The sequence below is a fragment of the Dioscorea cayenensis genome, chromosome 3, assembly GCF_009730915.1.
Source record: "Dioscorea cayenensis subsp. rotundata cultivar TDr96_F1 chromosome 3, TDr96_F1_v2_PseudoChromosome.rev07_lg8_w22 25.fasta, whole genome shotgun sequence".
Taxonomy (NCBI): domain Eukaryota; kingdom Viridiplantae; phylum Streptophyta; class Magnoliopsida; order Dioscoreales; family Dioscoreaceae; genus Dioscorea; species Dioscorea cayenensis.
Window position 1 is genome coordinate 3,137,917 of NC_052473.1, and position 26,170 is coordinate 3,164,086.

General features: G+C 40.3%; 1 protein-coding gene and 1 non-coding gene across 2 annotated transcripts; one reads left to right on the top strand and one right to left on the bottom strand.

Annotated features, from left to right (window-relative positions):
- The first annotated feature begins 18,175 nt into the window (after positions 1-18,175).
- LOC120257797 lies at positions 18,176-18,282 on the top strand. The gene has a single exon (XR_005535881.1). It is a non-coding gene; the product is annotated as a small nucleolar RNA R71 (small nucleolar RNA).
- A 3,194-nt stretch (positions 18,283-21,476) lies between these two features.
- On the bottom strand, positions 21,477-22,366 carry LOC120255849. Its single transcript, XM_039263633.1, has 2 exons — positions 22,015-22,366; positions 21,477-21,928 (listed from the first exon to the last, which is right to left on the bottom strand). Exons 1-2 carry the CDS (start codon positions 22,364-22,366, stop codon positions 21,477-21,479), a joined length of 804 nt encoding a protein of 267 aa, XP_039119567.1.
- Between the last annotated feature and the right edge of the window lie 3,804 nt (positions 22,367-26,170).

The window sequence follows — 26,170 nt, forward strand, 5'->3', positions numbered from 1 at the left end:
TATATTTATTTTAAAAAAAATTATAAAAATAACAATAATGGTTGTTTAATTATGGTGAGTAGTATATATACTAATATACCCCATTAACTGCTTGACAAATTTTATGATATTTTGTGGTGCTGACAATAATAATTAACATTTTATTTATATGATAAAATATTTATATTAAAGAAATCTCATGTTGTGATCAAGGTTTATCGTAGGTTTTGCTTAAAGCACAGTTCACTGTTAATTCAAATCTTATTTCGATTAACTTCGGTATTGCTTTATTATTAAAATATTATTTTATTTTGGATATGGATATAATTTACGGTAATGTTAATTTTTTCATGGAAAAATTATAGATAGAATAGCACCAATGAAGTATAGTTGTAGCCTCCAAATTAGTCTTTAACGTCTTCACTGTAAAATTAGATATCTAAAATTTTACTTACTTTGATCCACGAAGATATTTATTTTTATTTCTACAGAGATGTCTTCCCCCACAAAATGCTTCTACTTATCTGCTTACAATAATAATAGATATTTATCTATAATTATTTAAAAATGTTTTTTTTTATAATACCTTGGATAGTCCCTCTAATACTTTGAAATAGTCCTTTAGTCCCTCTATTATTTTTCGTCCTTGGGTTGTCCATATATTATCCAGTTTGGGAAAAAATAGTCCCTCCACCTAACAGCCTTATCTTTTTTCGTCTCCACCATTGACGTGGCATTATTCCCAAATAAAAAATAATAAAATATTAAAAAATTCAAAATATCCATTCATCTTCAAGCTCAAGATCAGCAACAATGGCAGACAACCATCAACCCCACTTCTTATTTATCACCTACCCCTTTCAAGGCCATATAAACCCGGCCTTGCACCTCGCCACAGTCACCTTCTCCACCACCATCTCGACCCACCACCGCATGTTCTCCTCCACCCCCAACTTCGACAAAGGTTTTAACAATGGCCTAATCACCAACCTCCGGTTTGACGAATAAGGTAACAAACATGGCTCCATGGATGCCAAGGAGTACCACTCACTCTTCAAAAACAAATACTAACCACACGGTTTCTCTACTCATTAACGACCTGGCTGCCGATGGGCGGCCGGTGACATGCATGGTGATCGTCTTCTTACCATAACTGGGGGACATTGCTAGGCAATATGGCATCCCTTGTTAAGGCTGTTTGATCAGACATATCACTGGAGCCATTGCTGGATGCTCCCCAGGTCCCTGCACATGCTTCCAGCCTCCAGCTCACTCTCTACTGCCGCCAAAGACCAAAGAATTTAGCACTGAATTGGGATTCACATCATCCCAGAGTTATCTTATTGTTGTGTTTTATTTAGAATTTGCTTTCACTGTATGTTTGTATTTTATATTTCCATTGTTCTGGTTGTATGAACTATGCTGCTTCACTGGCACGCATATCAGTTGTTTGTATAAATGCTTGAATGAATTAATGAAGTGAAAGTAAGGAATTTCAGAGCATCTCTGTTATCTATTCTTCTACACATCTCTTCCTTTCATTCTGTTCTTACATTAAGAGTTCAATTTACAGTGAACCTGAGTGAGTTGTGTGAGAACATTCATACATTTCCTCTCACTCGATCCTAACAGTGGTATCAGAGAACAGCCCAGCATGTCCAGTTCATCATCCGCAAGGGAAGCTAATGTCCCATTCTTCAAAGGAGAAAATTATAACCTCTGGAGCTTGATGATGAAGACGATGTTTAGGTCCAAAGACTTGTGGACACTAGTTGAGAAGGGATTCAGTGAAGAGGGTGATGGAGCTAGATTGAATGAATGTATAAAAAAGGATGCAAAGGCCTTATACCTCATTCAACAAGCTCTAGACACCAGAATTCTTGTGAGAATTTCAGAAGCCAAAACAGCAAAGCAAGCTTGGGAAATTATAAAAACTGAATTCCAAGGAAATACAACTAATCAAACTGTCCAAATTCATTCTCTTCATCGGGAATTTGATGCGGCTAAGATGAAGCATGGAGAATCAGTCCAAGATTATGTTAGCAAGGTGCTGGACATTGTGTACCAAATCAGAGCCATGAAAGAAGAACTCCCACAGAAGACAGTTGTGTCCAAACTTTTGAGAGGTCTCACATCAAGGTTCTCTCAGGTGGTTCACTCTATTATATCCGCGAAGGATCTCAGCACTCTCACAGTGGAAGAACTCAGTGGTTTACTTAAAAACCACTAGTCCATACTAAATATTGAAGGAGAACAACATCAGGAAGGAGATAAAGCTCTTCACATTGGAAGAGGTTATGCTCAAGCTGGAGGAAGAGGACGTGGTCGTCAGTTCAACAGAGGAAAAGGAAGAGGGCTCGGCAGAAGCCTTGATGCTGGTCGCACAGAGGTTAGTTGCTCAGGAGAAAGTAGCAAGACATACAAAGGGGTTCAATGCTTTGTGTGCAAGAAATTTGGGCATATGAAAGCCCAGTGTTGGTACAGAAACAGAGAGGCCAACGTTGTAAAAGAAGATGAGGAGAAAGAAAAAGAGAAAGAAGAAACAGAGGTCGCGTTTATGACCATCAGTGAAGACGCAGAGAAGACAGGGGGAGTCTGGCTCATTGATAGTGGTTGCTCTAACCACATGACCGGAGATGTGAGCCTGTTTCAAAGTCTTGAAGCAACCCCAAGTAGATCAATCACAGTTGGAGACGGGAAAACTCTTAAAGTAGAAGGAATTGGGAGTGTGAGTCTCTGTTCAAGCAAAGGGAGAGTAACTACCCTGAATGATGTGCAATTCGTGCCTAACCTCACTCATAATCTGCTGAGCATCGGACAGATGATGGATTCCGGGGTATGATGTTGAGTTCACCGGAGGTGTGTGCAACATCAAGGATACCGAATCCAAAGCCCGAATAGCACAGGTATACATGACATCACACAATCTTTTCCCATTAGAAGCAGATGATGTTGGATCTGCTTATCTAGCACAAAATGAAGAGATCTCTGACCTCTGGCATAGAAGATATGGCCATATAAATGTGAAGAAACTGAAGCAACTAACAGAGCAACAGTTGGTGTTGGGGTTACCAAACATTAGCAATGTACAACCCTGCGAAGCCTGCTCTCAAGGAAAGCAAACTCAAACAAAGTTTCCTAAAGGATTGGCAAAGCGAGCAGCAACCCCATTGGAGTTAATTCATGCAAATCTCGTCGGACCGATCAAGACTCCATCCATAGGAGGTAATGTTTATTTCCTCTTATTGACTGATGATTACTCAAGACATAGTTGGGTGTTCTTTATACAGAGAAAGCTAGAAGCTTTTGAAAAATTCAAACAGTTCAAAGTATTGGTGGAGAAGCAATTGTCTCTTCCGGTGAAGGTACTGCGCACTGACCGTGGAGGAGAGTTCACATCCTCTGAATTTGAAACTTATTGCAGAGACGCCGGTATTCTTCACCAGCTCTCGGTTCCTCGGACTCCTCAGCAGAATGGAGTAGCCGAGAGGAAGAATCGAACTGTAACAGAGATGGCGTGCACTCTATTAAGACAAATGTCAGTACCACCGGAATACTGGGCTGAAGCCGTCGCCACCGCCGTCTATATTCTCAACCGCTTTCCCACCTCAGCTGTAAAGCTCCAAACGCCAATGGAGGCTTTGACCGGAGAGAAGCCAAGTGTGGATCACTTCAGAGTCTTCGGGTGTCTGGCCTACATGCTTGTTGACCCGCAGCTCAGAACCTGGTTTGACTCCAGGTCACGAGCTAGCGTCTTCATTGGCTACAGCGGAATCTCGAGAGCCTATAAGATCATCGTTCCTGATTCTAAGCGCGTACACGTCAGCAGAAGTGTGAGCTTTTTTGAAGAGAAAGCGTGGGATTGGTTGAAGCGTGCTGACTCAGCCTTATCAAACTGTGAGCCTGCACGTGAGGAAGGCGTGACCTTGAAGGGTAAAGATCGTGAGCAACTGACACCGTTCGATCAATTCTTTGAACGGCCAGATCTTCGTCTTCCTAACAGCTCTTCTTCTCCAAACACTGAAAACCTCACCGGAGTAGATGGTGGTGCTCCGACAAGGTATCGAAATCTCTCCGAAATTTATTATTCCTGCTCTTTTGCTCTCACTGTTGGAGATCCCATCACTTACGAAGATGCAGCGAAGCACAAAGACTGGATTGCATCCATGAAGAAAGAAGTTACTGCAATTACTAAAAATAAAACATGGAGTTTAACTACATTACCAGAAGGGAAGAAAACAATCGGTTTGAAGTGGGTCTTCAAGTCGAAATTCAATCCAGATGGAACACTGCTAAGGAAGAAAGCTCGTGTTGTGGAAAAAGGGTATTCTCAGCAGGAGGGAGTTGATTTTGAAGAAATTTTCTCTCCAGTTGCTCGTATGGAGACAGTGAGGATCTTTCTGTCCATTGGTGCTCAACGAGAATGGACAGTATATCAACTCGATGTTAAGTCAGCCTTTCTTAATGGTGAGCTCAAGGAGGAGGTCTTCGTCTCGCAACCAGAAGGGTTTACAGTTAAAGGCAAAGAAGCTTATGTGTATAGACTTCACAAAGCTTTGTATGGTCTCCGTCAAGCTCCTCGAGCATGGTACAGCCACATCGACACCTATTTCACTCAATTGGGTTTCATTCGCAGTTCAAATGAAATGACTGTGTATTGTAAGAAGGGAGGAGATCAAATTGTCCTGTTACTCTGTTTATATGTTGATGATATCCTTTATATGGGTTCCTCTGAGATGCAGTTAAAGGAATTCAGAAGCTCAATGATGGACACCTTTGAGATGTCTGATCTCGGACCAATGAGATACTTTCTTGGTCTTGAAATTGCACAGAAGAAAGGATCAATCTTTGTATCTCAACACAAATTCGCCATTGATCTTCTTCGCAAAGCTGGGATGGAGAATTGTAAGTCAATTGATACACCCATGAATGCAAATGAAAAACTTTCTCTGTTTGATAGTTCAGGAGAAACAAATCCGGTGAGATATCGAAGGATAGTTGGAGGGTTGTTATATTTATCTCATACTCGACCGGACATAACTCATGTTGTTTCTCTCGCATCTCGATTCATGCAAAACCCGAGTATGCATCATTTGGGGGCATTGAAGCGAATTCTACGCTACATTAGTGGAACAATTAATTTTGGAATTCATTATAACAGAGGTGATGAATTTAAATTGTATGGATTCTCGGACAGTGACTGGAGCGGTTCACAGGATGACCGGAAGAGTACTACGGGATGGGTTTTCTCACTTGGTTCTGGTGCTATAGCCTGGTGCTCCAAGAAACAGGCCATCACTACCCTGTCAAGCACTGAAGCAAAGTATATCTCTCTGACTGTTGCTGCCTGTGAAGCTTTTTGGTTAAGGCGTTTGTTAGGATATTTAAATGAAAGACAGCATGGTTCTACTGTCATCTGGTGTGATAATCGTTCTGCGCTTTGTATTGCCAAAAATCCTGTTCACTATAGGCGTACAAAGCACATTGACACCCGTTTTCATTTCATCCGTGACCTTATAAGAGATGAAGCAATTGATGTAAAGCATTGCAGGACTGAAGTGCAACTTGCCGATTTGTTTACCAAAGCATTGCCAAGATGCAAGTTTGAAGCACAGAGACTTGAGCTGGGAGTTAAGGACTTCTCTGATCAAGGGGAGGATGTTAAGGCTGTTTGATCAGACATATCACTGGAGCAATGCTTCCCAGGTCCCTGCACATGCTTCCAGCCTCCAGCTCACTCTCTACTGCAGCCAAAGACCAAAGAATTTAGCACTGAATTGGGATTCACATCATCCTAGAGTTATCTTATTGTTGTGTTTTATTTAGAATTTGCTTTCACTGTATGTTTGTATTTTATATTTCCATTGTTTTGGTTGTATGAACTATGCTGCTTCACTGGCACGCATATCAGTTGTTTGTTTAAATGCTTGAATGAATTAATGAAGTGAAAGTAAGGAATTTCATAGCATCTCTGTTATCTATTCTTCTACACATCTCTTCCTTTCATTATGTTCTTACATTAAGAGTTCAATTTACAGTGAACCTGAGTGAGTTGTGTGAGAATATTCATACATTTCCTCTTACCCGATCCTAACATCCCTTTCATCTTCTATTGGATGCAGACAGCCACCATGTTCGCAACATATTACCACTTCTTTCATAGCTTTTGAGAGTCTCATCCAAGCGTACCCCGGCGAGCCTTCATTCACTGTTTTCTTGCCGAGATTAATGCCCCTCCAAATCAAAAACTTGTTACTGTTTCTCATGTCACTGATTACGATAGCTACTTTGGCTCCGTTGTGCAATTGATGAGAGAAATATTTGAGATATTAGATAAAGAACATGAGAGGAATATGAAGCCTAGAGTGTTGATAAACCTTCTAGGAATGGGAAACTAATGCTTTAGCTTCAGCCAGTGCTGAGATTAAAACCATACTTGTTGGACTTTTACCAAAACAAACCAACTCATCCAGTTTTGATTATCTTTTCAAGGATGATGAGAAGAAATACATGAAGTGGTTGGATACCAAAGAGGAAGGATCAGTGGTGTATATATCATTTGGGAGCTTGTCAGTTATGAAGAAGGAGCAAATAGAGGAGATGGTGAAAGGGTTGAAGGAAAGCAAGATGTTGAGGAATGATCTCAAGTAGAGATGAAGAAGATGATAAGTTCTATGAATACCCCAAGTGTTTGATGTAATACTTGCGGTGTTATCTCATAGTTTTCTCCAGTCAAAGATAGCTAAAAAGAAGTGGACTTTAGTGGACTAGTAAAAGATTTGAAGCCAACCAACCACCACACAGCACTAGCATTATATTTATATTCAAAAAGTTCCAAGATAGAGAAACACAAAATGCAACACCCATTGGCTGCCATTCCACTAACTTACCCCATTGGTCAACACCCAACCTTAACCTACTCCAACATTGGCTAATCATTGAATACAAGAGATTAAGTACATACTCCCTCCGTTCTTAAATACATATCGTTTAAGGATGTTGCACAAGAATTAAGAATAACATTAAATTATCTAAATTTTAACATAAAAAACAACAAAATTATTAAACTATCCCTCTCTTGAAACCATGTTTTTTTTTTTTTGGACTATAAATATTCCTCTCTTCATTTATATAACTTAGGAAATTGAAGATGGGTAAAATTGGAAAGAAAGAATAAATATTGCCTTAATATTGTAAAACAACAACTATTTTAGAATAATTTATTTTTCTTAAAATGACATGTATTTAGGAACGGAGGGAGTATAATATTAGTTTCTCTCAAAACATACCAACTAACTTAACCACCCCAAAACACTGAGAACATACTCATCTCCTCACCATACGTCGACACCATCATCCTAGCTTGGTACAGTGCCATGCTTGCACCCCTGCTCTTCCCTTCTTGATCACACCATCGCCTGCAAAACAACCACATCCATACCTCCATCCTTACTGTGTTGCTACCTGTACTGCATCTCCATGCCTCCTCCCAACAACTCACCTTCAATCATATTCTCAACACTACCCCTTGATTGAAGTGTGTACATCCCAATCAAGCTTCTTATGGCCGCATGCTTCTCAGGCGGTAGTGGCTTAGTGAACAGATCCGCGAGCTGATTCTCTGTGGAACAATGGTGAAGAACAATTACATTATCTATAACCAGTCCCATGATGAAATGATAGCGCATATCGATGTGCTTTTGTCCCTCCATTGTGTGTGGGGTTCTTGGCTACAACAATAGCTGACTGATTATTGCACCACAAACGTGTTGAGTTGCTAATTTCATGCCCATTCCTATAAAATCCTCCTAAACAAGACAACTTGGCACGTTGTTGATGTAGCTGCGATGTACTCTGCCTCTGTAGTTGATAAGGCTACGATTTCTTACTTCCTTGAACTCCATGCGACTGTACTTTGGCTTAGACGAAGAAGCATCCCTGTTGTGCTCTTTTGACCAGTCAGGGAGCCCCCCTTCCCCCCAAATCGCTATCCGAGAATGCCTATAGTATTCCTTCATCTCCTCGAGAGTACCATAGCCCAAGGTCCTTGGTCCCAGCAAGGTACCTCACCACCCATTTTACTGCAGAGAAGTGGTTAGCACTCGGACAATTGATATACCTGGATAGATAGCTTACTGAGTAACAGATATCGAGCCGAGTGTGGGTGAGATACATAAGCTTCCCAATGAGACTTCTATACACTCTTGTATCAGCATATTCAACTTCAGAGCTTCCTTATGATCTATCGTTTACTCCCATTGGAGTCATAACTGGCTTGCAATTCTTCATGTTGAGTTAATGTAATAAGGCTTTAATGTAATTCTTATGTTTAATAAAAATGCCATCTAATTCTTGCTAAACCTCGAGTCCGAGGAAGTAATTTAATTCACCCAAATCCGACATTTCAAAGGTCTTCATCATTTCTGATTTGAATTGATTAATGAGAGCAGTAGATGAGCTTGTATACACAATATCATCCACATATAAGCTCAATAGCAGGCTCTTTCCATTTGCCTCCTACTTTCTATACAATGTGTGCTCGCATTCACTTCTTATGAATCCTTGCTCTCGAAAATGTTGATCAATTTTGCTATACCATGCACGCGGTGCCTATTTTAGGCCGTAGAGTTCTTTTCTCAATCTATAGACTAGACCTTCACTCCCCTTAGCTGTGTAGTCTTCCGGTTGCATTAGAAATACCTCCTCTTCAATATCTCCATTCAAGAACGCAGACTTGACATCAAATTGATACATCGGCCATCCTGCATGTGCTACTAATGCTAACACTAGCCTCATTGTTTCTAGTCGGGCAACCAGCGAGAAGACTTTTTCATAGTCTACGCCGTACTGTTGTGAGTACCCCTTGGCCACCAATCTGGCCTTCAACTTCACTACCTGGCCCTTTGCATTCACCTTTGATTTGTAGATCCACTTTAGTCCCACTGTATGTTTGCCCAAAGATAACTGGCATAGCTCCCATGTGTTATTCTTCTCAATTGGTACCATTTCTGCATCCATTGCCTCTTGCCACTCCTTGTACTTCACTGCTTCATTGTAATTTGCTAGATCACCTGCACATAGAGCAAACGTACATATGCTATAGATGTCTGATAATGAACGTGTCCTCCTTAAAGGTGTATCATCTATCTGTACAGTCTGAGAGCTTTGTCCTTGCGAGGATGGCCCTTCACTAGCAACCTTGCCAATCATTGCATCACTTGAGGTATTAATTGTTTCTTCAATTAAGATCTATGGCTCTTTATAACTGCTTGCTTCCCAATTCCACCGAGACCCCTCATGAAACACCACATCCCTACTCACAATGATTGTTGCACAACTGCAAGCGCACGGTTTTTGCCAAGTAGTAAATAAGTATCGATCCCACGAGGACCAAGTGTAATTACCAACCTATTGTAACAAGAGGTTATCTAGACAATTAAAAAGATGAGAATTAAGAACAACAAGAAACAAGGAATGAAACACAATCGTGTGAAGGGACACGTGGTCGCGGATCGTACTTCAGGCTAATATAAACTTAGGTTTGGGAACTCACCACAAGGTATAATATGAATGATGTGTTGGATCTAGGTTATAATTGGGTAGATCTCTTGAAGGGCATTAATCCTAAACTACTTGTCACTCTCTTTCAAGAGATAACAAGTTAGATCTTGATTAGGCTACCTCCTACTTTAGTGGTAGATAAACCTCTTCAAAACCCCGATTAAAGTACGAGTGATTAAGGCAAAGACCCTCAAGAATTACCTTTCGGTATATTCGGGGTGATTAAAGAGGTTCCAAGACCCAAGTTAACCTCTCGACCAACCTAGATCTCTAAGATAGCAAGCAATGCTTTCACAATCACAAGTTGTGTACTCAAATCGAAAATCGACTCAAGAAACCTACCATTAAGCATAAAAGATCCATACAAAAAGTGTCAACACATCATACACAAAACATCTTGGGCTAATCCCAAACCTAAGAAAAGTTCTACTCACACACCATCTCAGTTACAAAGAAAAAAGATAGAAAGAATAGTAATTACTAGAAAGCAGACATGACAGTCGAGAGGACTCCCTATGATGTCCACGTGGGTTTGATCTTCAATTTTCGACTCTCCCCTCCTTCTTCAACTTTCTCCGTGTCTTCAAAGCTTCCCTTCGCCTTTCCGACCATGACCCCTTTTCCTCACCTTCCTCTTTTTCCTAAAGCCCCTTTATTGTCCTTTTTTTATAGCCAAAAGATAAAAAGTGGGCCCCGATCACTTTATGGACCACGGTACTTCTCATGAGACCACATATAGGGTCGTGTTTCTTCCCGATCTCGGGTTTCTCGACCCAATTCCAGCTTCCTACAATGAAAATAACTAGAAAAAGTAGATTGTACAAGGAGAAAGGGAAATGACTATAAAAACTAGGAAATATGCATGAATACTAGCTAAATGCATGATGTTTATAATGCAATTTATATGTGCAACAAACTCCCCCAAGCCTGAATTTTGCTTGCCCTCAAGCAATGTTACAATTTAGACAACATGACAAGGGAAGTTAACATAATTCAAATAATGACATTATCTAGCACAGGACACAAGCATAACTTATGAATAGAGTTCATAAAGGTCATGGAGTAATTCAGCTTCTCCCATAGGATAGACTGTACACGAGCATCACAAAAGAACTTGATTCACCTCACATGCAAATGGTCCTGAAATTTAAGATAGGATATATAGATGCAATGAGTCTTAGAGACTTCATAGAACTCCCTTACACAATCCATGCCAAGTTGCTTATTAGAGGGATCAATAGGATTTCTTTAACCATTCATTGATCTCAATTCTTTGTCCGACTAACATAGGATTTGATTTTTCTATTTTTTTTCGAAGGGTGCACATGCGGGTTAGGCACAAGAGCCACCCTTCTACTTGTTACAATCCTACATAAATGCACTCATGTATCGATAGCAAATAGCCCATGAAAAGCGAGGAGTCTTTGCCATAGACCTCTCATTTTTCGGGTTTTCAATTCAAAAATTCAAAAACATCACCTATATCATTTCCCTCTTATTTGAGAACTTAACTTAGGCAAAGAGAATGCTATGGGATCACAAAAATCTCAAGAAGAATCCATTGCAAATGTATATACTAAATTAAAAATGCAAGATCGTAAGCAATGAGATTAGCAAAGTTAGACTCATGCAAATGCAAGTGCGCGATTCAATCACTATTAGATAAGAAAATCTATTCCATGGCCTTTTTGTGTCATGCTACACAATTCATCATAGGATTTCTAATGACAAGTCTTTTTTTTTTTTTCAAGATAAATATGCAAATGCAAGTGCATGAAGGGATGTATGAAAGGATGTAGCTACTAAACTAACTACTAACTCCCCCAAGCCTACTTTAAGCATTGTCCTCAATGTTAACGAGTTAATAAAGAAAAGTAAGCAAGTGGGGAGTGTGGAACTGACCGGGCTACCGTGGAGAAGGAAAGTGGCCTTGCTCGACTAGCCATTCGTAGATTGAATTAGTTTGCTGCTGAAGCCGGTTTAAGATTGGCCGCTGTGCTTGTTGTTCAGCAGCAATGGAGTCAAGGGCAGTCATGATGCGTGGGAGATAGTCTGCAGTTTGTAGAACTTGCCGCGAGGGTTGTGGAGCTTGTTCTGCAGGGGGATTTCTAGCATGTTGTGGTGCATGAGGGTTCAGGCCAGGAAATCCCCAATTGTCGCAGCGGTGGACAGTGGTCTGCTCAGGGTCGGGAAGAGGATAACGTTGTGTCCCTTTGAGAATAAGATAGTGGACATCAGCTTCTTTGACGATCATCTTCATAGCAATGCAAGCTTCCATGTCCAACCGAATATTGCCTGGGATACTCTGAAACGGAGACAGGTCACAACGAAAAGCAAAGGCAATAGGAGTAATAAGACCACCAAGGATAATGTCTCCTGAGGAAGCCTTGCCTAATTATGCAATTTGACGAGCCAAGTGGGAACCAGTGTCTAAAGGGGTGTTGTGGAGCATTGCCCAGAGAAATATGAGCTCGGACTGCCTAACAATGGCCTCACACTCACCACGACCAAACAAAGAAAGGGCCATAATATGGTGGATGTAGCGGAAACATTGATTCCTAAGACTGGTAGCCCTAGCAGTTGAAGGTTCAAATTTGGGTTCATTAGTGAGGGTGTGCCAAAAATCAGTGGCATCAAAGTCTTTAGGTGTCCTGCAGTCACCACCGGTTGGAAGACCGAAAATGTGGTTAAATTGAGCCAGATTAAGCTTAAAATCCTGGTTGAGGAGTCTAAATGTGATTTTACCTTCCTCTCTACCTGGACCGTACAGGACATGGACATCAACTGAACTTAAGAACTCTAGGGTGAGGCGTTCATAAGTGGGGAATCTCATGTTGACAAATGCGGTCCACCCTAGGTTGCCTACCATCCAATATACATCATCAAGGATACCCAAGGTGCGGAGAAGATTGTCATCAACATACCTGGTTGGGATGATTTTCCGTTTAAAAAGAACTCGGTACCTATTCCTTTGGAAAGCATCCTTGAATATGATGTGGTGAGTGGAAGCGTTAAGCAACTGTTCAATGTTGGGGTGGCTCGCCGGAGGAGTTTGCAGGGTCGGGTCCTCGGAGTCGGTTGCGGCAGTGCTGCGTCTGGGTTCTCTGAGTCCGCATGATGATAGTCTTTGCCGGGCTGGAACTCGGGGTGAGATTGTGAAAAAGGCCGGTGAGAATGGGGGTTGGTAATGGAGTTAGTAATGGAGTTTTTAGGTTGATGGTTTGATCTTTGAGAGAAAAAGTGGGAGTCGTGTTAAAAATATGTGAATCTTTGGAGATGGGATGATGGATAGTTGATGGGATGGGAGAGTTATGAGAGTGTCTTGGTAGTAGGAAAAAAAGGTAATGTGGAGTAAAAGGCAAGGACAAAGAAGATCATGGGGAAAGGCATAGGTAGTGTTTAGGTCGGGTCTTGGGGGCGAGCGAAAAAAAGTGATGGGGGTGGGTGGAAAGTGGGAGTGGACATTGGGATTGGGAGCAGAAGACTGGAAAATTTGGAGGGAAAAAAAGCGCTACGGATTCTTCCGATCCATGCACGATCCACACCTGTGTTCCCTGACGCACTCCGGTTGTGTTTCATACCAGGTGAACCTGATGAGTCTGCGGCTGCTGGTGATCTAGCTGTACAATTAAACATCAGAGAAGCTGAAAGGAGCTCTGGGACAACCCTGAACCTGCAGAAAATAGTTGAACTTAAATCAGCTAATATAATTGAAAATTTGTAACATGACGGAAAAAAATTAAAAACAAAAAGCGAAAATCAAAAGGAAAAACAAGAGCTCGTTTAAGGTCACGAGCACGACCCCTTTTTATTCATTTATTCAATGATGGGAGGAGTTAGAGAGAACATAAGTTCTCCCTTCCTCAATAGGTTCTCCAACAATATAATGCTTCAGTCTTTGCCCATTAACCTTGAAAGTGCACTGTTGTTGTCTCGTGAACCTCAACAGGCTACATCTGGGAAGACCTTGGTCATCGCAAAAGGTCCTAACCATCTCGACCTTTAATTTCCACGGAAAAAAAGCTTGAGTCGTGAATTAAAAAGCGGGACCAAATCTCCTTCTCGAAATTCTCTCGAAAAAAATCGCTTGTCATGCCATAATTTGGTTCTTTCCTTGTACATCTTCGAATTTTCATAGGCATCCAATCTTAATTCTTCCAGTTCTTGTAATTGAAGCTTCCTCTTATCTCCAGCTGTCTTCATATCAAAATTGAGAGCTTTAACTGCCCAAAATGCCTTGTGTTCCAATTCAACCGGCAAATGACAAGCCTTGCCATAAATTAAATGAAATAGTGTCATGCCAATTGGGGTCTTGTAAGTTGTTCTATATGCCCATAAGGCATCATCAAGTTTCAGTGACCAATCCTTTCTTGTTGTTGAAACCGTTTTCTCAAGTATGTTTTTGATCTCCCTATTTGAAATTTCAGCCTACCCACTTGTTTGAGGGTGGTATGGTGTGGCGATCTTATGTGTTACCCCATATTTTCTAAGGAGGCTTTCAAATTGTCTTTCTATGAAGTGTGATCCTCCATCACTTATGACAGCTCTAGGAACTCCGAATCTTGGAAAAATTACCCGTTTGAAGAGCTTAATTACAGTCCGGGCATCGTTTGTTGGGGATGGAACAGCTTCAACCCATTTGGAAATGTAATCCACAGCCACAAGAATATATCTGTTGTTGCATGAAGATGCAAACGGCCCCATGTAATCTATTCCCCAAACGTCAAAGATTTCCACTTCAAGGATGTAATTAAGAGGCATTTCATGCCTTCTTGAAATGTTTCCTGTTCTTTGACAACGATAACAAGCAAGCACAAATCTCCTCGTGTCTTTGAAAAGTGTAGGCCAATAGAACCCAGCTTGAAGTATTTTGGCTGCAGTTTTTGAAGAGCTACAGTGACCACCATAAGATGAAGAGTGACAATGGAACAGGACTTTTTCTGCTTCATCTTCAGGGATACACCTTCGAAGTATTCCATCAGCACATCGTTTGTAAAGAAATGGTTCATCCCAAAAATAGTGTCTCAAGTCTGAAAAGAACTTTTTCTTCTGCTGGAATTTCAGGTCTGGTGGCAGAATTCCACAAACTAGGTAGTTCACAAAATCTGCATACCATGGAGTGTCAATTGTGGAAATTCTCAGCAGCTGTTCATCAGGAAATGTATCGTTAATAGCCAGCTCATTCTCTCCATTCTTTTCCACAACTTGATGCAATCTTGAGAGGTGGTCGGCTACCACATTTTCTGCACCTTTCTTATCACGAATCTCAAGATCGAATTCTTGAAGGAGGAGAATCCACCTAATTAGCCTTGGCTTTGCATCCTTCTTGCTTAGGAGATATTTGATCGCAGCATGATCTGTGTATACTATCACTTTGGAGCCAATGAGATAGGACCTGAATTTGTCAAAAGAAAACACAACCGCCAAGAGTTCCTTTTCTGTTGTGGCATAATTGACTTGCGCTTCGTCTAAAGCCTTGCTTGCATAATAGATTGCGTTCAATTTCTTTTCTTTCCGTTGCCCAAGCACAGCTCCGACAGCGTAGTCACTTGCGTCGCACATGATTTCAAAGGGTAACTCCCAATTGGGTGGCTGAATTATTGGTGCAGTAGTTAATGCCTTTTTCAACCTGCAAAATGCATCCAAACAGTTATTATCAAAATCAAAAGGAACATCATTAGCCAACAAATTGGTTAAGGGTTTTGCAATTTTGGAGAAATCCTTTATAAAGCGCCGGTAGAATCCTGCATGTCCTAGGAAACTACGGACTGCTTTAACTGTGGTTGGTGGTTGCATTCTCTCTATGACTTCCACCTTCGCTTTGTCTACTTCAATGCCACGTTCGGATACCACATGTCCCAGCACGATACCGTCCTGTACCATGAAATGGCACTTCTCCCAGTTAAGGATGAGGTTCATTTATTGACACCTGTATAGCACTTTAGACAAGTTAGCTAAGCATTCATCAAAGGTTGTGCCATACACCGAAAAGTCATCCATAAAAATCTCCATGATGTTTTCAATAAAATCTGAAAAATTGCTGTCATGCAACGTTGAAAGGTGGCGGGAGCATTACAAAGACCAAATGGCATCCTCCTATAGGCAAAAGTGTCGTAAGTGCAAGTGAATGTGGTCTTGTGTTGGTCACTAGGATGGATAGGAATTTGGTAAAAACCAGAAAATCCATCTAAGTAACAAAAATGAGAGTGTTTAGCCAACCTTTCTAGCATTTGATCTATAAAAGGGAGTGGGTAGTGGTCTTTCCTTGTTGCTTTGTTCAATTTCCTATAATCTATGCACATCCTCCAACCCGTGACCGTTCTAGTTGGGATTAATTCATCATTTTCATTTTTCAAAACAGTCATGCCTCCTTTTTCTGGAACTACTTGCACAGGGCTGACCCACTCACTATCGGAAATTGGGTAAATCACACCGGCATCAAGCAATTTAAGCACCTCTTTCCTAACAACTTCCTTCATATTGGGGTTTAGTCTTCTTTGGTGCTCAATAGAAGGTATAAAATCAGGTTCAAGTAGAATTTTGTGCATGCAAATTGATGGTTGTATTCCTTTCAAGTCATCTATTGTGTATCCTATGGCTTTTTGGTGCAGTTTAAGCTCATTGAGAAGTTTTTCAAATTCTGCCATGCTTAGGTCAGCATTAATAATCACAGGATATGTGGAATTAGGTCCAAGAAATTCATACCTGAGAGTGGATGGAAGAGGTTTTAGTTCTACCTTTGGAGCTTTGCAGTCTTCTGGGTTGTGTATTGTGGAAACTGGTTCCAAAATTTCAGTTATGAGCTGCTAGTGTTGCAGAAATTTCTTAGACTGCAGCAGCTGTGCACATTTCTCATTCTCACCATCTTCATTATCTTCCTGCTCATCTTGTACCAAACACAATTGGACAGGGTCTTTGGAAATGTGTTTTGGCAACTCCTCTTTGATAGCTTGTTCAAGTAGATCAACCCTACAACATGAACTTTCAACAAAAGAGTGTTTAACAGAGTTAGCCAAATCAAATTCTACTTTTTCTTCACCAACAGTTAAAGAAAGCTTGCCATTTTTAACATCAATAAGTGCCCCTGTAGTTGCCAAGAAGGGTCTCCCAAGAATGATTGGAATTTGAGTGTCTTCCTCCATTTCTAACACCACAAAGTCAGCGGGTACAAAGAACTTACCGACCTTGATTGGGATATCTTCAAGAATACCTATTGGATGTTTGACGGATCGATCCACGAGTTGCAAGGAAATTGTTGTCGGCTTTAACTCTCCCATGTCTAGTTTCTTGCACATTGACAAAGGCATCAAGCTTACACTTGCACCTAGATCACATAGAGCTTTCTCAAAGCTTGCTGCCCCAATTTCACATGGAATCGAGAAGCTGCCTGGGTCCTTCAGTTTTTGGAGGCAATTTGTTTTGGATTAATGCACTCCACTCCTCCGTTAATGCCACTGTTTCATAATCCTCTAATCTCCTTTTCTTGGACAGAATATCTTTTAAAAATTTCGCGTATGATGGCATTTGTTGCAAAGCTTCTATGAAAGGAACATTGACGTATAGCTTCTTGAGAACTTCCAGAAACTTTCCAAATTGTTTGTCCAACTTAGCCTTGGCTAACCTTTGTGGAAATGACACAGGTGGTATGTAAGGCTTTGGAGGTATATACCTCGGTGTTTCATCAACTTTTTCTGCATCTCCACTGTTGTGTTCAGCCGTTTGCTGTTGTGTATCATTTTCCTCAGCAGGATTCACCCTAATGTTTTCATTTTCTGCTTGTTTTAACTTGGGATCTTCCAATTGCTTTCCACTCCTTAGAGTTATAGCTTTGCAGTGCTCGCTTGGGTTAATTTCTGGTTTTCCTGGAAACATCCCTGGGGGTCTTGATGAAGAACTTGCTTGTTGAGCAATTTGATTTTCTAGCATTTTGTTGTGGGTTGCCAAGGAATCAACCTTGGAGGTAAGCTGCCGAATTGCTTCATTCATAACTTGACCTTGTTGCTTAAACTCTTCATTCCGTTTGGCTTGTGTTACAACAAAATTCTCTAGCAGGGTCTCTAAATTTGATTTCTGCACTGGTTGTGGATTGGAAATTCTCTGCTGAAATCCTGGTGGCTGTTTAGGAACATTAGAGTTGTGGTTTTGATCAAAGTGAGGTTGATTGCTCTTGTAGGAAAGATTAGGATGATTTCGCCAACCAGGGTTGTAGGTGTTGGAGAATGGATCATTGACGGGTCTTTGACTGAAATTGAGATAGTTCATTTGCTCCACTGATGGTTCTGAAGAGGGGGATGCGATCAGTTGACAGTTTACAGCTAGATGTCCTGTGGAACCACAGATTTCACATGTAGCATTGGCGGCACTTGGAGCATTCAGTTTGTCAAATTTTTGAGTTAAAGCATCCACCTTGGCTGCAATTAAGTTTAAGGTCTCCACCTCATGTCTTCCTGTAGGTTTTGGAGCGGTGCGTCTTTCACTTGCCCATTGGCAATGGTTAAGAGCCATGTCTTCAATTAAATTATAGACATCATCCACTTTTTTGTTCATCAAAGCTCCTCCTGATGCAGCATCATCTGAAATGCGAGAGTTATAGTTTAATCCACTGTAGAAGGTTTGCACAACCAGCCATTTCTCCAAGCCATGGTGTGGGCATAGTCTCATAAGCTCCTTGAATCTATCCCAAGCTTCATACAGTGATTCACCATCCTTTTGATAAAAACCAGTGATTTGGTTCCTCAACTGAGCTGTTTTGCTTGGCGGGAAATACTTAGAAAGAAAAACTTGGAGCAATTGATCCCATGTTTTGATAGAGCCTTCAGGTAGTGAATGTAACCAAGCTCGAGCCTTGTCCCGTAAAGAGAATGGAAAAAGTCTGAGTCTAACTGCATTCTGTGGGACTCCATTGAGCTTAACAGTGTCGCAGTATTCGAGAAAAACAGAGAGATGGAGGTGTGGATCTTCTACTGGTGAACCTCCAAACTGATTCTGCTGAATTAATGACATGAGTGCTGGCTGCAGCTGAAAATTGTTTGCTTCAACCGGTGGCATTGCAATGCTGGAATGCAATCCTTGAGCACTCGGGGCTGCAAATTCCTTCAAAGTTTTACTATTATCCTCCATGTTTGATGCTTGTGAGGACTCTTTAAGCTTAGCTTTCCTTTGATATTGAAATCGAAAATCCCTCTCAAATTCTTGATCTGGTTCTAACAGACTTCCAAGACTTCTATTTCTTTGCATAGAATGAGAATTGACCTGTAAAGAAAACAAGTTAAAAGAGTTGGACTAAATGGGAAAAACAGAGAATAAAATGCCTAGTCTAACCAGGTTGCAATTCAATTAATATCACACTATAGTCCCCGGCAACGGCGCCAAGAACTTGTTGCACAACCGCAAGCGCACGGTTTTTTGCCAAGTAGTAAATAAGTATCGATCCCACGAGGACCAAGTGTAATTACCAACCTATTGCAACAAGAGGTTATCTAGACAATTAAAAAGATGAGAATTAAGAACAACAAGAAACAAGGAATGAAACACAATCAGGGCTGAAGGGACACAGGGCTGCGGATCGTACTTCAGGCTAATATAAACTTGGGTTTGGGAACTCACCATAAGGTATAATATGAACGATGTGTTGGATCTAGGTTATAATTGGGTAGATCTCTTGAAGGGCATTAATTCTAAACTACTTGTCACTCTCTTTCAAGAGATAACAAGTTAGATCTTGATTAGGCTACCTCCTACTTTCGTGGTAGATAAACCTCTTCAAAACCTGATTAAGTACAGTGATTAAGGCAAAGACCCTCAAGAATTACCTTTCGGTATATTCAGGGTGATTAAAGAGGTTCCAAGACCCAAGTTAACCTCTCAGCCAACCTAGATCTCTAAGATAGCAAGCAATGCTTTCACAATCACAAGTTGTGTACTCAAATCAGAAATCAGCTCAAGAAATCTACCATTAAGCATAAAAGATCCATACAAAAGTGTCAACACATCATACACAAAACACCTTGGGTTAATCCCAAACCTAAGAAAAGTTCTACTCACACACCATCTCAGTTACAAAGAAAAAGATAGAAAGAATAGTAATTCTGCAGAAAGTAGCACAGCAAGCTGAGAGGACTCCCTATGATGTCCACAGGGTTTGATCTTCAATTTTCAGCTCTCCCCTCCTTCTTCAACTTTCTCCAGGTCTTCAAAGCTTCCCTTTTGCCTTTCCAGCCGCCAGCCCCTTTTCCTCACCTTCCTCCTTTTCCTAAAGCCCCTTTATGGTCCTTTTTATAGCCAAAAGATAAAAGCTGGGCCCCAGTCACTTTATGAACCATAGGTACTTCTCGCAGACCACATATAGGCTGTGTTTCTTCCCAGTCTCCAGGTTTCTCAGCCAATTCCAGCTTCTTACAATGAAAACAACTAGAAAAAGTAGATTGTACAAGGAGAAAGGGAAATGACCATAAAAACAAGGAAAGACACATGAATACTAGCTAAATGCATGATGTTTATAATGCAATTTATATGTGCAACAATGATCTTACAAGTAATGGGGTTATACAACTTGTATGCTTTGGCTTCTGAACAGTAGTCAATAAAAACACATTTCTCAAACTTATCATTAAGCTTTTACAACTTATGCGATGGAATTAATGCAAAAGCAATACATCCAAACACTCTAAGATAACTTACAGTGGGTTTAACTCCATGCCAAGCTTCATACGAGGTCTTATCTCGCAGTGTAATTGTAGGGGATTCGTTTATGAGATGCACTGCAGTAGCCACTGCTTCTCCCCAGAATTTGACAGGCAGTTCTCCAGTCTTGAGTAGCCCTCTTGCAATCTCAACTACAGTTTTGTTTTTGCGCTCCACAATCCCGTTTTGTTGTGGTGTGTAAGGAGCTGTGAACTCCCTTTTGATTCCAAACTTGTCACAATACTCTTGGAATTCATTTGAGGAGAATTCCCCACCTCGATCACTCCTCAAGGCCTTCAGTTTTATGCCTGTCTGCCACTCCACAAGTGCATGAAAGAGTTGAAACTTTGTGAAGGCTTCAGATTTGTTTTAAATGAAGAACACTGAGCACCACCTTCTGTAATCATCAACAAGTAAGATGAAATACTTGTTTCCTCCCAATGAGCCTTCACTCATAGGACCACAGAGGTCTATGTGTACAAGTTCAAGGTATGAAATTGCTCTTCTTGCTACTCCACTATAGGGATGTAAATGGGGCGGGGAATCCCCGTTCCCCGCGGGGACCCGCCCCGGCGGGGCGGGAATTCCCCGAAATAACCCCCCTCCCCGCGCGGGGCGGGGAACGGGGGAAAATCCCGCGAGGCGGGGAGGGCATTCCCCACCCCGCTCCTCACGGGGATCCCCACAGGGATTCCCCAATTTTTAATAATATATATATATTGTAAATAACTTATATGATTATTTATTTATATATTTAAAAAATTCAATATGAATATAAGATTATAAGGACCTAATATTTGGATGTAAAAAATATATATATTTTTGGTATTTATTAATAATGTTTTAGACTTTTAGTAATACTAGTGTTACTCCCGTGTGATGTATGAATATAATTATATGAATTTTTTTTAAAAAAAATTAATAATTTTTTTTTAATTTTCTATAAAAATTAAGGTAAAATTAAGATTAGATAAAACAAGCTATTTATCAACTTTAAAGATATAATATTTTTAAAAAATTAATTTTATTATATATTATGAGATAAAATAATAAAAATTAGTTTAAACCAACAATTAGAAGGTTATGTGCCAGTCCCGGCACATACTGAACTCCATGTAGCTTCTTATCAGTTCCTGACTTTGTTTTGACAGTCACTGTCCCTACTCCACACACCTTCATTTCTTTATCATCTCTGAGCCTTACAGTGACCTTCAATGATTCATCAAGGTTACTGAACAGCAACCTATCCCCGATCATGTCATTAGAACAACCGGAGTCATTCCACCATACTGTGCTGGGTAAATCACCAATAGAACTGCTCGCCATGAAGAGACTCTCAGTGTTGTTCTCTTCTGCTGCAAGGTTAGCCCCTTCTTTGATTGCTTCTCTTTTGCTTTGCATTTAGCTTTTATACGCCCAAATCTCTTGCATTGAAAGCACTGGATATGACTCCTGTTATCAAAACCTCTTCCACGACCAACCCCAGCTCTTCCTCTCCAGTGAACAAACGACCTCACGTGACCTCTGCCATCACCCCATGAGCTCCCAGCACCTCTACCTTTGTTGTAATTAAGGATAGGATGCTCGCACTTGACATGGAGGGCTTTCTTAACAATCTTCCCAGCTGCACGATTCACTTTCACCTCGTGAGCTTGTAGTGTACCACAGAGATCGTCTAGAGTGAGCTTCGAGATCTTCTTCGAATCTTCAATGGCAATAGCAACTCAGTCAAACTTCGATGCTAGGCTCCGAAGTATCTTGGACACAACATCAGGCTCCTTAAGCTTGTGCCCAAGAGCCTTAATTTGGTTGGTAATTGTAATAACCCGAGAGATATGTACTCCTGAACTCCCTCGTCATCTCCCATTTGCAGAGTCTCGAAGCTTTGTCGGAGAGCTTGGATCCTCATAAATAACACTTTAGACATTCCTTGGCAGTGTTTCCTCAAAATTTCCCAAGCCTCATAAGCTGATTTAGCTTCTGCGATGTAGTCCAAGTTTGAGCCGTCCACCACTTGCTGAATCAAACACAGTGCCTTCGCGTCTCGCTTCCGGTTCTCTCGTTCAACGGCCTCATCCTTCGACTCCATCATGCCCTTCTCTACCAAGTCCCACAACACCTGGAACCTGAAGACAGTCTTCATCCGCAAGCTCCACCTGTCGTACTCTTGTCCCGTGAACACAAGGACTGACGGCTAAGAGAGGGACACCGGAGTGCTGGTACTCCAAGTGTTTGATGAAATGCTTGTGTGTTATCTCATAGTTTTCTCCAGTCAAAGATAGCTAAAAAGAAGTGGACTTTAGTGGACTAGTAAAAGATTTGAAGCCAACAAACCACCACATATTTATATTCAAAAAGTTACAAACAGAGAAACACAAAATGCAACACCCATTGGCTACCATTCCACTAACTTACCTATTAGTCAACACCCAATCTTAACCTGCTCCAGCATTGGCTAATCACTGAACACAAGAGATTTAGTACATATAATATTAGTTTCTCTCAAAACATACCAACTAACTTAACCACCCCAAAACACTGAGAACATACTCATCTCCTCACCATATGCCGACACCACCTTCCCAGCTTGGTACAGTGCCATGCTTACACCCTTGCTCTTCCCTTCTTCATCACACCATCGCCTTCAAAACACCTACAGCCATACCTCCATCCTTACTGTGCTGCTACCTATACTGCATATTCATAATGACATTTATATATGACTTCCATACTATTATAAAATTGATAAAAAATAATATTTTTATTATAAAAATATGGGAAAGTTACTTTTTAGCCTCTTGAAAATTTCAAAACTTCCTAAACAACCCCGCTGACATGAATTTCCCAAATAGTCCTTTTTTAAGTACACTTTTTTTTCCGTCATTGCAGTTCACTCTCAGTTTACTTTATCTTAAACATGTACTTCCCGCTTAATAATTATAGTTTTTATTTAACATTGTGTGTTTACATGTAACCATATAAGTTTTCACTTAAAATGTTATTTTTTTCATTTAATATTTGTTTTACCTATTTAATATCTAACCTTCTCATTTAATATTATGTGTTTCGACTTAAAAAAGCTTATGGTCATTACTGTCAACGTCAACTACTTTTATATTAGAGTTACTCACAAATAAACTATCAAATAAAAAAATATTAAAAATACTTAAATTTGAGAGGACCAAGTGTACATAAAAAAAAAAACTTCCCGAGTTTTTTATAATTACCAGTATTTACTATTTCCATTTATTAAATCACCCTAAAAGACTTCCGAAAAACTCAAATCCGCTTTAATAGTATACATTTTTATTATTGAGGTATTTGAAATGAGGGAAAATTACTGTTCACCCCTCGTAATTTTCAAAACTTCCCAAAAACCCCCTCCAACTTTTGCACACCCCGGACAGCCCTCCGTTATATTTTACATTCCTTTTAACCCCCCGCCGGTAAGTTGAAGTGGGTCCACGATATGAAATTCCTTTTTTGCCCTTGCAAAAGGTGGGAAAAATGGCGCCCAATCATAACTTTCTTTATGCATAGTTTTTCAATTTTTTTTTTTGCCTCCTGCTTGCTTTTTCTCAAACAAAGTTTAGAAGGCTCATATCTTGTTCTTCTTGTTCTTGTTCTTGTTCTTGTTCTTCTTCTTCTTCTTTTTCTTCTTCTCATTTGGTGTATTCAATTTTAGCTCTTCCGATTAAATTATGGAGAGTTTTTGTGCTATTGCTAGATACAACGGGGAGGGACGAGTGCTAATGTTCACGGCGCTGACTTCTTGGGAATCAGTGTTAGCTGAAATATGTGAGCGATGGGGTCTCGATATTTCCCGTGTCAGGGTGAAGTTTATCACACCCGATGGACATAAAACGGTATGTCTCATATAAAACGAGGTTGACTTCCAGCGCATGTGTCACGTGCACTCCATCTTCAAATGTTCTGTTGTTGATCTTGTTGTTGAGACAGATGATGTGGCATCGTATCCTACTGAAAACGAGTTCTTCTCGTTGTAAGTTTCTTCTCGTTTATGTTTATATAGTTGTAGAAGTTAATTATTGTTTATTATCCCCTCGCCATCGTTTACATTTATCAAGTTTCCATTTAAACACTATTGTCTCCCGATTAACTTATTAACTTATTATTTAACTTTTTTTGTTTTAACGCTTTAAGATTTATGTTTATCGTTTAAATATTTTTGCGTCTCTGTTTAAATATTGATCGTGTTCGCTTTAAACTAAAGTGTTGGCGGGGAATTCGAATTTGCGCAGCTTTTGTTCCACATCATGGCGAGCCCCGAGGGTGTGGCATGCCTTCCTTCCTCATCCGATCAAGTCGAAGTGTTGTCGTTGGATATTGGACAATGTTTTGAAGGCGTTGAACATTTCAGAGACGCACTTAGAATTTTGCAATCAAAAGAAATTTTTGACTTCAAATTATCGAAGAACGAGAAACACCGGGTGATCGTGGAAGGAAGCTTCGACTTCAAAAATGGCGTATAAAGGAAGCTATATTCCCCATACCGGACAACGACAGGCCGATGGATGAAAAATCGCGAATCATGCGTTTGCGACCGCATGTGACGAGAAGGCAACCCGGGTGTCCTGAGACGAAGAGGATCGAGTCGTAGCGTCCCGAGGTCCGCAAGTTGCGTTGTAGCCATTGCCACGCTTTCGTGTCACAATCGCAGATCGTGGAATGAATCATGTGCCGACTAGGCATTGTGTATATACTTCTTATTATTGTTTAAATATTGAACTTTATATTTAAATATATCTCTTAAGTTTTAAATATTTTTATTCTCTGCTTTAACTGTTATTTTTTTATCGCTTTAAAAATAAATTTGTATCCGCTTAAAATGTACTAACGGGATGGTGCTAGCGGTTCCCCAGCTGCATTAATACACGCTCGGTTCCCCAGCGCTTTCCACTCCCGTCGCACATAAAAAAATCGGAACATTACATTACATTCTATAAGAGATTATTAAGTAATAAGGATATTTTTAAACGAGAAAAATATTAAGTATATTTTTTTGTTGTAATTACATTGATATTATTAAATAATAAGGATATTTTAAACGAGAAAATATTAAATTTAAACGAGAAAAAAACATAAACTTAAACAGAGAAAACGAAAGTTAAAGGGCAAAAAGTTATCATTATACAGCTTAAAATGAATGTTGATATTAGCCGATAATGAAAAATGAAAAATGAAACAGAACCCTACTCGATAATGTACCTCATGGGACTACAATATCATCCAACAAGAACGGAACCTCAAAAACGAAACAGAATGAATTTAATTGAATTTAGATACATGTACATTTACATCGACAAAAATTTGTCATGTTCTTCGGAAAAAATGAATTGAATTTAAACCGGTTTTACATTTCGAAACTATTACACCTATACAACGACTATGACCCCGCTATGCACACTCCCTCCGGTTCGCTTTTACACAAGAAACGGAGTTTAAACAATTACATTGATATTTACACAATGAACTATATACTTAAACACCGAAAGTGTATGTTAAACAAATCGAATCTGGATTATTAAAGAAAGAATCGTGTATACAAATATAGAAAGAATGACTAAGAACCCGCATGCAAGACTCCCTCCTGGGTCGTGATGCCTACCGCCTCCCCTCCCTAAGTATGCGGAAACATACCTTAATCGCAGATAAGGGACGCCGGTCTGCATGTACCCGTAGCTTCTCACCGGGCGTAGTAATCGCCGATAAACCGCATGACATAGACGCTGCAATGACACTTCCTTTTTCGTCGTCGGCTTCAAAGTGTCGTGAACAAGCTGGGTACTTTTCGGTCGCCGACTGCCCTAACTCCATGTCGATACAGTAGGTCGAATAGGTTCCACTGTCGAGATATACAAGTTCATATTAGAATGCCGATTATTTACCGAACACTATTACACAAACACAAATTATTAAAGCACTT